This window comes from Talpa europaea (assembly GCF_964194135.1).
Source record: "Talpa europaea genome assembly, chromosome: 13".
NCBI classification, from domain to species: domain Eukaryota; kingdom Metazoa; phylum Chordata; class Mammalia; order Eulipotyphla; family Talpidae; genus Talpa; species Talpa europaea.
In genome coordinates, this window is record NC_140080.1 from 34,321,838 (window position 1) to 34,335,114 (window position 13,277).

At 41.5% G+C, this 13,277-nt stretch overlaps 1 protein-coding gene and 1 pseudogene across 2 annotated transcripts; both read left to right on the forward strand.

Moving 5' to 3' along the window:
• Nucleotides 1-8,316: 8,316 nt before the first annotated feature.
• PCDHB1 (protocadherin beta 1) lies at nucleotides 8,317-10,776 on the forward strand (the record flags this gene model as incomplete). The annotated part of the gene is made up of 1 exon (XM_084251709.1): nucleotides 8,317-10,776. One exon carries the CDS (start codon nucleotides 8,317-8,319, stop codon nucleotides 10,774-10,776), a length of 2,460 nt encoding a protein of 819 aa, XP_084107835.1.
• A 294-nt stretch (nucleotides 10,777-11,070) lies between these two features.
• Nucleotides 11,071-12,316, forward strand: LOC311183277 (peptidyl-prolyl cis-trans isomerase D-like; annotated as a pseudogene). Its single transcript has 2 exons — nucleotides 11,071-11,094; nucleotides 11,218-12,316. The product of its transcript is annotated as a peptidyl-prolyl cis-trans isomerase D-like (transcript).
• The last annotated feature ends 961 nt before the right edge of the window (nucleotides 12,317-13,277 follow it).

A 13,277-nucleotide genomic window follows, 5' to 3' on the forward strand; every position in this document is an offset into this window, starting at 1 on the left:
ACACAGATGGCACGACAGCTTACGAAAACATACTTTACCTCATGTCATCAAAGAATTACAAATTAAAACAATATTAAGCTATCAATATTGAAATGAAAATATGGCCAAAATCTAAATAATGACACCACCAAATGGTGATGAAGCTGTGATGAACCAAAGAACTCTCATTTACTGCTGATGGGAAAATAAAGAGTCATTTTGGAAAGTAGTCTGGTCACTTCTTTTTTTTTTTTTAATTTTCTAGAGGCATGTCTTATTTATTTGTTTGTTTGTTTGTTTGTTTGTTTTGTTTATACATGCACTGGGTACAGTCAGAAGCGCGGGAGGGTGAGAGAATTCACCAGAGCCAGAGCGGGGAGCAGAGCAGGCAGAAGGACCGAAGTACACTGCTGAGGGGAGCAGCGGGCGGCAGGAGAGGTCTGCGCGCCATGTGGGACCCTCCTCTGGTGGGCCGGGGAGCAGCCGGGGATCGAACCGGTGCCGCAGAGGCCGCGGGCAGCTTCGCGACCCAGTGCTCAACCGCTGCGCCACCGGGGAGGCCCGTCTGGTCACTTCTTAACAAAACTAAATGTACTTTTACTGTACAATCCAATGTATTATTCACCATTATTGTTATTTGGTACTACAAAGAAATGATCTATCAGGGCATCAAAAGACAGAGGAAACTTAAATGCATACTGCTAAGTGAAAGAACCCCCCTGAAAAGCTACATACTGATGATTCCAACTATATGATGTCTGGAAAAGGCTAAACGATGAAGATCAGTGGTTGCCAGGCATTAGTGGGAGGGAGGACGATTAGGTGGAACACAGAATTTTAAAAAATACACAATTTTTAAGAGTATTTTTATGTTCACAGCAATATTGCACAGGAAGTGCAGAGTTCCCATGTACCCTCTGCCCTCTCACATAATTGTCTCCCCCAATATCAATGTTCTACACCTTAGTGGTACATTTGTTACAATGATGAGCCTACATTGACACATTTTCACCCAAAGTCCATGGTTTACATTAGGGTTCACTCTTAGTGTATAGTCTATAGATCTGAACAATTTTATAATGAAATATATCTACCATTATGGTATGAAAAGAATAATTCCACTGCCTTAATATTCTTGTTTCACCCCAACTCCTATCTATTCCCTGGCAACTACTGGTCTTTCTACTGTCTCCAGAATGTCATACAGTTAGAATGAAATGCTATGTAGTTTCTACTGTCTCTACAGTTTTTCTAGAATGTCTCACAGAATCAAAAGGTTATTCAGTTTGGCTTCTTCAGTCAGTAATATGCATTTTCAGTTCTTCCATGTCTTTACGTTACTTGACAACTCATTTCTTTTTACTGCCGAATTCTATTACATTGTCTACACATACTACAGTTTATTTATCCATCTGCCTACTGAAAGGCATCTTGGTTGCTTCCAAGTTTTGGAAATAATGAATAAAGTTGCTGTAAACATCTATATAGTATATAGGTTTCTGTGTGGACATAAGTTTCCAACTCCTTTGGGCAGAAGCCAAGGAGCATGACTGCCAGATCTCATACATAAATATACTGATGGTGTTGGAAAACAAAGATTCTCACTTTGGTACAAGGCTAATATAAATATGAACTGGGTAAGGGAAAGGAAGAAGCCTGTGATATAATGAAGTGAAAGCATTCGTATACCAAGTATGTATGTATGTATGTATGTATGTATGTATACACACACACGCACACAGTAAAGTACAAGTATACACTAATTCAAGCAAGAGCATCTGGGATGTAGGAAAACACTGATTTTTAAGTAAAATTCACACTTTTGAAGTATCTCTCCACAAATAATTATGAAAAGAATTAAAAGATACCTTCCTAATTAAGAAATTTGGAAGACAGGGTGATAGCACTGAGACTGAACCCCTATGATACCTAAAAATGGAGCTACCATATGACCCAATTCTACTCCTAGGAATCTACCCAAAGAACACAAAAACATTAATTCAAAAGGATACCTGCACCCCTATGTTTACTGCAGCATTCTTTACAATAGGTAAGATATGGAAACAAGCCAAATGCCCAAAAACAGATGACTGGTCAAGAAGATGTGGTACATATACACAATGGAATACTGTTCAGCAATCAAAAAAGATAAACCCATGCCATTTGCAGCAACATGGATGGAGCTGCAAGGGATTGTGTTCAGTGAAATAAGCCAGAAAGAAAAAGAAAAATATCAGATGGCTTCATTTATAGGAGGAATAGAGGGGGAAAAAAATAATGGATGAGGAAAAAATAATAAATAACCAAAAATAACAGGCAACTATAAATCAGAGACATTCTGCAGGGGAAAGGGAGGGATCAAAACAGGGAAGGGAAGAGTACAAGAGACTATGGTGATGGTGCACAGGCGAATTGGTGGTGGGAATTTTATAGGGACTACATGTGAGAGGAGAAAGAAAACATTGTACAAAAATGAACTATGATGTAAAATACATATAAATTTAAAAAATAGAAATTTGAAGGGCTCTTTAGTTTTATAGCCAAATTATCAAAATTATCAATAATGAGATAAAATGACTTTATTTGCCTCCTGATATAGTGCACTGGAAAGGATATGTCAAAAAATTTATCTGAATCTGATCATTAGGGCACAATAAAATTCCAAGTTGGGGGGAACAATGCTGTAAAATGGCTCTTTAAAAATGGCATTCATAAAACATACTCTCTTTAAACTTTTTTTCTTTAAAGGAAACTAGAAAAATCTGACAATTAAATGCAATGTGCGCAAAGGACATTATTTGGACAACTGGGGAAATGAAAAGATGGAATACATAGCAGATAATAGGTTCTATTCGTGTTAAATTTCTTGAGTGTGATTATTGTACTTGAGAGTTTGTTGGTAGGGTCTACCCTTCATCAAAGAACAATCCATCTCTACTGGGGGGAAGGCTGTCCTCTTCCATGGAGCATGCAGGTTCAGGAGGGTGTGTGGGGAACACATAGAACATACATGAAGCAGTGAGGGAGAAAGGAGACACCCATGCAGACAGATCAGCCAAAACAACGCTAGTCATCAACAGGGTGACAGACAGCACAGCTAGGTCGCCCTCATATCCATGATGATCGTATTTGAAGTTATGTGAGAGAACACCCCTGTTCATAGAAGTACGTGATGAGATATTTAGGGATGACATGTCCTAATGGCTGCCTGTAACTCATAACAAAAATAAAAATGTTGACATAATGTCTGTCAGCTATTGGCACAGTGCAACATAACACTCCAAAACTCAGCTGCTCAAAACAACATGAGCTCCTCATGCTTCTGAAAGTCAGCTGATCGTGTCTCAGATCAGCTGAGCTGGGCTTCAGTATGCAAATTCTCTCCAGCTGTACTATACTTATGCTTGGATCCAAGGGCTATCTGGAGAATGTTTGCATGATGGTTATTTATGAAAATTAATGTGAAAACCCAATTACTGCAGTATGTGTCAAGCTATAACTTGCTGTTCCCAGGGTTATTGCAACAATTTACCAGACTGGGTGGCTTTAAAATAAACAAATTTATTTTCTGGAGGTTAAAGTCAAGGTGGTGGTAACAGGGCCCTGCTCCCTCTGAAAGCTCTAGAAGATCCTTCCTCACCTCCTCCTAGTTACTGGGGATTGCCAGTAATCCTTGGCATTCTGTGTCTTGTAGCAGCATCAGCCCAGTCTTTACCTCCATCGTAACATGGCCCATCTTCCCTTTGTGCATCCCCAAATCACAGTCACTGGATCCATAGTTGACCCTAATTCAGTATGACTTCATCTTGATTAAATCTGCAAGACCCCATTTGCACCTATGGTCACATTTCAAAGGTATTAGATTTTAGGGCTTCAACATATTTTTCTGAGGAACACAATTCAACCCCATCTGCTAATAACCCATTGGCCAGAGCAAATCACATGGCTGTACCCAGAGTCAAGGGGTGAGAAAGTATACTAAATTCAATGTGGGGTCAAAGTTCATCACATGGTCAAATCAACATCAAAAAAGCATTTAGTTGAGGGGGGAAAGTGATTGTTTTTAATAATAAGTATAATACATAGTTACATATATTACACACATTTGTACAATCTAACAAAACTGGTGAATGCAGCAATAGGTGAAGACTGTATCATCATTTATCATTTATTATATCAAACATAATTCCAGACTTAGGAAAGGAGAACTAGTCAAAAAACTACAGCAGGGCCTCCCCGGTGGCGCAGCGGTTGAGCGCTAGGTTGCGATACTGCCCGCAGCCTTTGCAGCACCGGTTCATTCCCCGGCTGCTCCACGGCCACTGGAGGAGGGTCCCACCTGGCGCGCAGACCTCTCCTGACGCCCACTGCTCCCCTCAGCAGTGTACTTCAGTCTGCCTGCTCTGCTCCCCGCTCTGGCTCTGGTGAATTCTCTCACCCTCCAGCGCTTCTGACTGTACCCAGTGCTTGTATAAATAAATAAATAAATAAATCTTTTTTTTAAAAAAAAAAAAAAGCTTTTTTTCTCGCTTAATTTTGAAACATTTGCAGATTTTATGATCTGAGTTCTGCTTATTGCTGTAGTTTTTTTTTTTTAAAGATTTATTTTTATTTATTTATACAAGCACTGGGTACAGTCAGAAGCGCGGGAGGGTGAGAGAATTCACCAGAGCCAGAGCGGGGAGCAGAACAGGCAGAAGGACCGAAGTACACTGCTGAGGGGAGCAGCGGGCGGCAGGAGAGGTCTGCGCGCCATGTGGGACCCTCCTCTGGTGGCCGGGGAGCAGCTGGGGATGGAACCGGCGCTGCAGAGGCTGCGGGCAGCTTCGCAACCCAGCGCTCAACCACTGCGCCACCGGGGAGGCCCGAAAAAAAGCTTTTTTTTAAAATTAGGGTAAGCAGGAGTAGCAGGAACTTTGTATGGGAGTGAGCAGATGGCATAATCAGGTGCTTTAACAGGAACTTTTTTTTTTTTCCTCTGTGAAATTCTCAGAATAAACCATTAAGTGGGAATATTATGCATTTGGGGACTTAAATTTTGGGACAAATTAAAGTTCAGGAACCTGTGGGGAGAAACCTCATTAAAATCTGGTCAAGCCAAATCAACTGGTAAGAAATGGGCAGTCTTGTAATTCTTCTGAAGGTTTAAAATATTTCAAAGTAAGATTTTTTTTAAGCTTGTAAGTTAGTATACTTAGATATAGTTTTGGAATGAACCTTTTGTTCTCCCAAAACTGCATGACATTCTACTAGCTACAGTTTGTCCCTCTTCCTAATGTCTGGATTTTGTGACATTACAAAGTTGTAGATTTAGTCTGTGGGCGTTTAGTTCTGCCTTCACCAGAAAGAATGAAGACCTTTCAAAGCGACCTCCAGGTTTAAAGGTCCCAAAGTTTTCAGAAGAAAAAATATTGATAACTATATATTTAATAGTGCTTTACTGTATGCTAATGAGAGATCTTAAAAGTTCTTATAAGAAAACTGTAGCTATGTATGGTAATAAGTTAACTACACTTACTGCAGTGATCATTGCCCAATACATATAAATATTGAGTCATTATGTTGTACACTTAGAGCTAATATAATGTTCTATGTCAATTGTATTTCAATAAGAACTCCCTAGGATCTCGTAAGCTCCTCTATTATGTGTGAACTACTGGGAGAAATATCTCCTTGCAATTTTCTAACCCAAACTCTGTAGACATATTGACTAAGGATAAATATGTCTCTTACTTATGAAAAGATCCTTGGGACTCACTCAGAAAATATGAAGAACTACTACAGATCAACAGGAAAAGGTAAGCAATCCAATGTAAAAAATGGGCAAGAGAACTGAACAACCCTCCTCCCATCCAAGGGGTAGTCAGATGAGAAAAAAATACATCAGTGTCCCACCTCTTTAAAAATTAATAAGCAAAAAAAAAATAAATAAATAAAATAAAATTAATAAGCAGAGAAATGCAAAGTAAATCACAATCAGATTACAAGAATAATTAAGAATTTAAAGACTGGCAATGATAGGTATTGGTAAGAATTTCAAGTTGAAGTTGCACTGCCAGTATTGAAAAAGACATACTGAAAAGGGCAAAAGGAGTCCTTGATAGCTAGGAGCTGGCCTGATAGCAAGGTCACTCTGTGACTGTGCTGGATCAAGAGAAAAACAAGGGCATATAGTAGTAATCATGTCTGAGCACAGACAAAAATCAACATCTAATTCATAAAAATGACCAGACATCTTTCCATCCCAGCTAATACAAACTACAAATCACATCTTATTTACCAATCACAGCTTTAGCGCCCTCCCACTCATCTCACCTTCTACATAAAACTTGTTAATATATCCAATCATAGAATCCACTCCATTTCTGAAAGTGTCCAATCCAGAGCAAAGTTCTACTTCGAATCACCCCCAAATCATCTAACACAAGATTAAACACCTTAAGTCTTTCCCAATACCCTCTTACTGAGGACCCCCCCCCCCAACCAGGACTCTGTGGTGTACCATCTCCCTTGTTGCACTAAGTCAGAAAATATAACTGTCAACTACAAGTGGTCTCTGGTCAAAGGGCACTGACAAGCACACTGAAGTCCTATACAGAAAAGGAAATGAATGAACTAGAGCTAAACACATGTGGATTGCACGTTGAACTAAATAATGGAGGAAAGACATTAGATTCAAAAGATTACTTAATGTAATCTGAGGCAATCTAATTATATTAGGTAGTCTTTTATTGTTTTTTCCCCAAAAATTGTTTTTTGTTGTTTCTGTATACTTTATACCACTTTTCAAGGAGGAACACTGTAGGGATACACACTTAAGCCAGGAGTTGAGATAGCTAGTTGAGACTGAGGGACATCAGGTCAGGATGTCATTAATGTTACATACATTATTTTCATTTACTGTTTTCTCACTTGAAAAGTATGTTTTAAACTTTCCCTTAGTGGCAGTAATTATTTCTATAGCATCTAGGAGCACATAATAAAATGCTGCACACGAATGGGAAATCACCAAATGAGCATGAGACAGTGTCAGAAGATAGGTTCTAGAGCTTATGTGACCACGAGTAGCTGTGTACACTGGGCGAGTGATTTCACCATTTGGGTTTTAGTTTCTCCATTCGTTAAAACAAAAAAGGTAGGGGGAGAGGGGCCTCATCTTTCTGAGGTACCGTATTCATAAATATTCTATGATCCTATGATTGTAAAGGAAATTCTCAACAAGTATCTCCCAATTTCTATCAGGCCATTTTTAATATATGTGAAGTAGTCTATTGCTCCATATTGTTCTATAAAATCCAAAACTAATAATTTATCTTTATTTATGCACTATACAATCTGGGAAGATATATGTATGTGTGTGTATATATACACACACACACACACACACACACACACACACACACACACACTGACTAAGAGCACAGACTGTGGAGTCAGACAAAACTGAGTTTCTTCTCTAATATTTATGAGGTGGGGGCTGTTGGGGAGTGGTATAACCTCTGCAGTCTCAGCTTCTTTGTTAAAAAAAAAAAAGTACCTCATAGGGTTGTTGCAATTATTAAATTGTTTGTTGCATATACATCACATAACCCAGTACCTGGAAAGAGAAACCATACTCAATAAATCATAATCATGAATCAAGAGCCTGTTGATTCCTAAGCATGTGAGGATTCTGGGAGAAAGAATGGAATTGTGGAAATCAATAGGCTAATTGGCCACTTCTATCAGTGTACCTACTGGGCCCCAGCTTCCTGAAAGATAACAGCTGCCATTCCCCTTTCCTTTTCCTACTGATCACTTTCCTTATCCTACTGATCACTATTCACGCCTCCACCAAACTGCCCCCCCTCCCCGCCCCGCCCTTTTAGGCTCCAGCTCCAGCAGACATTATAAGGGATCTTTTTGCCTCTCCCTTGATTTCTGGGCTGCCTTCCGGAAGCAGCTGATTTCTTGCCCTTTGCAGGTTGCTGGGGCAGTGCGCGGATAAAATGACGTCAGCTAGAATGGATATCCTTATTGGCCTCTCAATTCCCAAGGACTTTTTTCTGCAAGGGAATTACAAAGCGAGTCTGCTGTTGCTTTGGCAACAAACTTTCAACCACTACCTCATTCTCCAAATGAGAACACACCTATTAATACATTCAACCGACTGGGAGTGGAGTTGCTTGATGCAAATTTTCTTCCAGGTGCAAAACAGCTTACTGGGCTTGGCTAGCCATTGGCGGCGCTGCGAACGGAGGCTAGCAAAGGCGAAAGCCGCGGGTGCATCAACCTGCTGGAAAAGTAAAAGTTTTTCTGCAACAGGTGACTGCTGCTGTGGAGTGCTTGGGAGAGGAGATGGCTGCAGCACGCAGAAAACTCTTACCAAGCAGGCAAGTGAAGTCTCTTCTCCTTTTACTGTATGTTTCTGTAGGGGGTGCGGCAACCATTCGCTATTCTGTGGCGGAGGAGATGGAGAGCGGTTCCTTTGTGGCTAACGTGGCTAAGGACCTGGGGCTGGAGGTAGGGAAGTTGGCTGCGCGCGGGGCGCGGCTCGTTTCTGAGGGCAACAAACTGCATTTCCGGCTCCACCGCAAAACAGGAGACCTGTTCGTGAAGGAGAAGCTGGATAGGGAGGCACTTTGTGGCAAAGCAGACCCGTGCGTTCTGCACTTTGAAATAGTCCTGGTGGAGCCACTGCAGTCCTTCCGTGCGGAGGTCAGGGTATTTGATATCAATGACAATGCCCCGGTTTTCCTAAACAAGGAGCCAGTTTTAAAGATTCCCGAGAGCACTCCCCTGGGTTCACGTTTTCCTCTGCAGAGCGCCCAGGATCTGGATGTGGGCCTCAATGGTCTACAAAACTACACCTTGAGTCCCAATGCCTATTTCCACCTACACACCCGCTTCCGCAGCCACGGGCCCAAATATGCGGAGCTGGTGCTGAATAAACCCCTGGACAGAGAGGAGCAGTCTGAAATCAACATGACAATTACAGCAGTGGATGGCGGGTCTCCGCCCAAGTCTGGCTCTGCCCACATCCGCGTGGAGGTTCTGGACGTCAATGACCACGTGCCTCAGTTCTCACGGCTGGTGTACCGCGCTCAAGTACCGGAAAATAGCGCCAGTGGCTCTTTGGTGGCCACGGTGACTGCCACTGATCTAGATGAGGGCTCCAACAAGGCGATAACTTACTCTTTAGCTCAAAACCCTGAAGCAATTCTCCAGACTTTTCAGATTGACTCTCAAACTGGAGAGGTTCGACTACGAGGGCCCCTAGATTTTGAGGCTATTGAAACATACGACATTGACATTCAAGCTACTGATGGAGGCGGCCTCTCTGCTCACAGCAAAGTCCTGGTGGAAGTGGTGGATGTGAATGACAATCCTCCTGAAGTGACCATCTCCTCCGTGTCCAGCCCTCTCCCTGAGGACTCCCCACTACAGACAGTAGTGGCCCTTTTCTCCATCAGAGACCGGGATATTCGAGTGGGAGGAAAAATCACCTGCTTCCTTAGAGAAGACCTTCCCTTTGCAGTCAAGCCTACCTTACGGAATTCTTACTCTCTGGTCACTAACAGAGGTTTGGATAGGGAGGAGGTTTCAAGCTATAATATCACCCTTGTTGCTATGGATACTGGACCACCCAGTCTGTCCACGGAGACTATGATAGAGGTATTAATATCTGACATTAATGACAATCCCCCAGTATTTCTGGAAGACTCCTACGTCTTGACTGTTCGAGAAAACAACAGCCCTGCCATTTTAATTGGAAAAGTCCATGCTGAGGATCAAGATTTGGGTGCGAATGCCCAAGTAACATATTCTCTACTGCCTCCCCAAAGTGGAGATTTATCAGTCTTTGCTTACATCTCTATAAATTCAGACAATGGGAAGCTCTATGCACTGAGAACCATGGACTATGAGGCCATTCAAGATTTTCAGTTTGTGGTAAAGGCAACTGACGGGGGTGTCCTGTCACTGAGTAGCCAAGTAACTGTCAGAGTGGTTGTGCTGGATGACAATGACAACCGCCCAATGATTCTGTACCCACTGCAGAATGGCACCTTGCCCTGCAATGACCTGGTGCCCAGGTCTGCAGAGGCAGGCTACCTGGTGACCAAGGTTGTGGCTGTGGATGGTGACTCAGGCCAGAATTCTTGGCTGTCTTATCATCTACTTAAGGCCACTGACCCTGGGTTATTTTCTGTTCAACAACAAAATGGGGAAATCCGCACACTGAGGCAGATATCTGAGAGAGACCCAATGATGCATAAGCTGACCATTGTTGTTCAGGATCATGGCCAACCAGCCCTTTCCACTACTGCCTCACTAAACATTCTGCTGGTGGATGGCTTTTCTGAGCCATATCTGCAGTTTCGGGATCCATCCAAGCATCCAATAAGGGTAAATCCATCCACTAAGTATCTGGTCATATCTCTGGCTGTACTTTCCTTTCTCTTTCTCCTCTCTGTCACAGTGATTTTTGTTATACACATCTACCAAAAGATTACTAAATATAGAGAAAGGTTCACAATTCAAGAGCATTTCTATGATGACTGTAATTTCCCTAACAACCTAATGCAAGGAGGAGCCAACGGAACCTTGTCCCAGCCTTGTTCCTATGAAATATGCTCAGCCACTGGCACTGGCAATAGTGAGTTCCGGTTTCTTAAGCGCTTTATGCCCAACTTCCCCTTCCCTCATGGTACTGGAGAGGCAAAAGCAGAGGCTAGCTCTAATTTACCGCCAAATTCTAATAGAAATAGGTATCGGGGGTCAGAGGGCCATGCCAGAGAAGCAGATGACTACATGTAGCTCACATTCATGCGCATTATTCCTGTCTCCCTGAAAGTTCATTAGTCATGGTCCTGGAAATGCTTAGTTCTATAGAGATACCCTATCATTTTGCCCTTAAATTACTTCCCAGTAGAAAGTGACATGTGCAGAGGGATGAGAACTCGCTTTTACTGATAGGGAACAGGTTTGAGAAGCAGAGACATAGTTTATCCTTACACAGAAATTTCTATATTGTTGACCCTTGGTGAGCAGAGATTACCTTTGAATCAACATCTTGCATGCATAATTCATAAGCATACAAATGCCTGGTGAATGGCTGTCCTCACTGCTAACTGGGTGGGAGGAGGGTAAAACAAAGAGAGGGTTTGTTTTATTTGCAAATGTAATAAGGGCAGATATAAGGCTCAAGACACTCAGGCCCAGGGGCCAAAGGGGCTTTGAGCTGCTTCCAAAACCTAGTGGAAGTCAGAATGTCAACTGTCCCCACAGGCTAAGTCCTTCAATCCTAGTAATTCCAGAATCTTCTTTGAGCAGATATCAAGGGGATAGCTGGTCAAAGTGTCTTAGAATTGTTTGCAGATATTGTATCCAAAACCACAGAAAATTTTTGTGCATTATGTGCTGGAGACAAAGGCATTGGGTCCGCCACTGGGAATGTCTCCATTTCAAGGGATGCCCTTCCCATTGAATAATTAAGCAATTTATGATTGATGGTGGAGACTTTTCAACAGAATGGGATAGTTAGAGAAAGCATTTATGGTAAAAATAAAATTGAAGAAAATTTCTAATATAAACACATTAGGAGGGGTTGTTGAACATGGCAAACATAGGCCTCATGAAGTTCTAAGTTTTTTATCACAACAGTTCCAGCTCATTTGGATGGGAACCATGTGGTGTTTGGTCAAGTAACTAAAGGAAGAGGTATGGCAAGAACACTGGAAACAGAGAAATGAACTTTCAAAACCCTGCCAAATGATGCGTTATCACAGAGCATGGAGAACTGAAGGAAGGGGATGATTGGGGAATAGTCCCTAAAGATGGTACTGGTGACAATAATCACCCTAATTTCCCTGACAATGCAGATCTGGATCTAAAAGATGCAGATACAATTTTATTAATAGCAGAAAACTTTAAAAACACTGGAAATGCTTTTTTCAAATCCCAGTCCTGGGAGATGAGCATTTAAAAATATACTAAAGTTTTAAGGTATATGGAAGGTTCAAAGGCTGTCACTGAGAAAGCATGTAGATCCAGGCTGCAACCTATAGCTTTCAACTGTATGCTGAATATTGGTGCTTATAAATTGAAGATGTCCAGTTGGCAGACAACACAGGCCCTTGAAATAGACCCATCAAATACTAAGACACTGTACTGGAAAGCTCAAGGATGGCAAGGATTAAAATAATATTGTCAAGCACTGGCTTATCAGAAGCAAGCTCAGGAGACGGTACCAGAAGAAATGACTATTCAGACAGAACTGCTGAAAGTCAAACAAAATATAAAGGCAGAGAAAGATAAGGAGAAGGCAGCATACATTGATAAAAATGCATTTGCTTAAAAAGATATTTGTTTAAATATATACATTTGATTGTATATAGGCAATGAGAAAACTGAAGGGTTTTTGTCTATTATACATGATCCTTAACGTGTTGACACTTCCGTCATTTTTGTAATACTGATAAGGATTCACTCTGAATAGTCTCCAAAAGTAAGTCATCGGTAGATATAGGTTTTGCATAGGCTTGTGGTAGTTAACAAGTGATATTAAACAACTACACAATAAAAACACAATAAAGAAGTTATATAAAGTTATGGCCTTAAGAAAAATGGCTTTAAGACACATTTCCAGGTAGTACAAGATTTGATTTTAAGTCAGTTTCTCATTTCAGCATTCTGAAATGATGGAAAGTGAAAAAGCTATTTCTAAAGCAAAATCATTCATAAAATGAAATGGAATAGGGAAACAAGTTGGTCCTTTATTTTATCATCACTCTTTTGCCTCCTAAAGTTATGTTAGGTTCTCTCATTCTAAAACTAAGGAAACCAATATTAAAACATTGACATACTTCAAGGACGCTATCAATGCTTCAACTATCCCTTAAAAGTTAAAATTTTTATTTATTTATTTATTTTGTTTTTTGTTTTGTTTGTTATACAAGCACTGGGTACAGTCAGAAGCGCGGGAGGGTGAGAGAATTCACCAGAGCCAGAGCGGGGAGCAAAGCAGGCAGAAGGACCGAAGTACACTGCTGAGGGGAGCAGCGGGCGGCAGGAGAGGTCTGCGCGCCATGTGGTACCCTCCTCTGGTGGCCGGGGAGCAGCCGGGGATCGAACCGGCGCCGCAGAGGCCGCGGGCAGCCTCGAAACCCAGCGCTCAACCGCTGCGCCACGGGGGAGGCCCTAAAATTTTTCTTTTTAACATAACTTAACATGCATCTTATTTTCTACAAAAGGTGTAAATTCAGATCCACAAGGACATGTCCTATACAGGAGAGCACAATATTTGTAACTGAAATTTC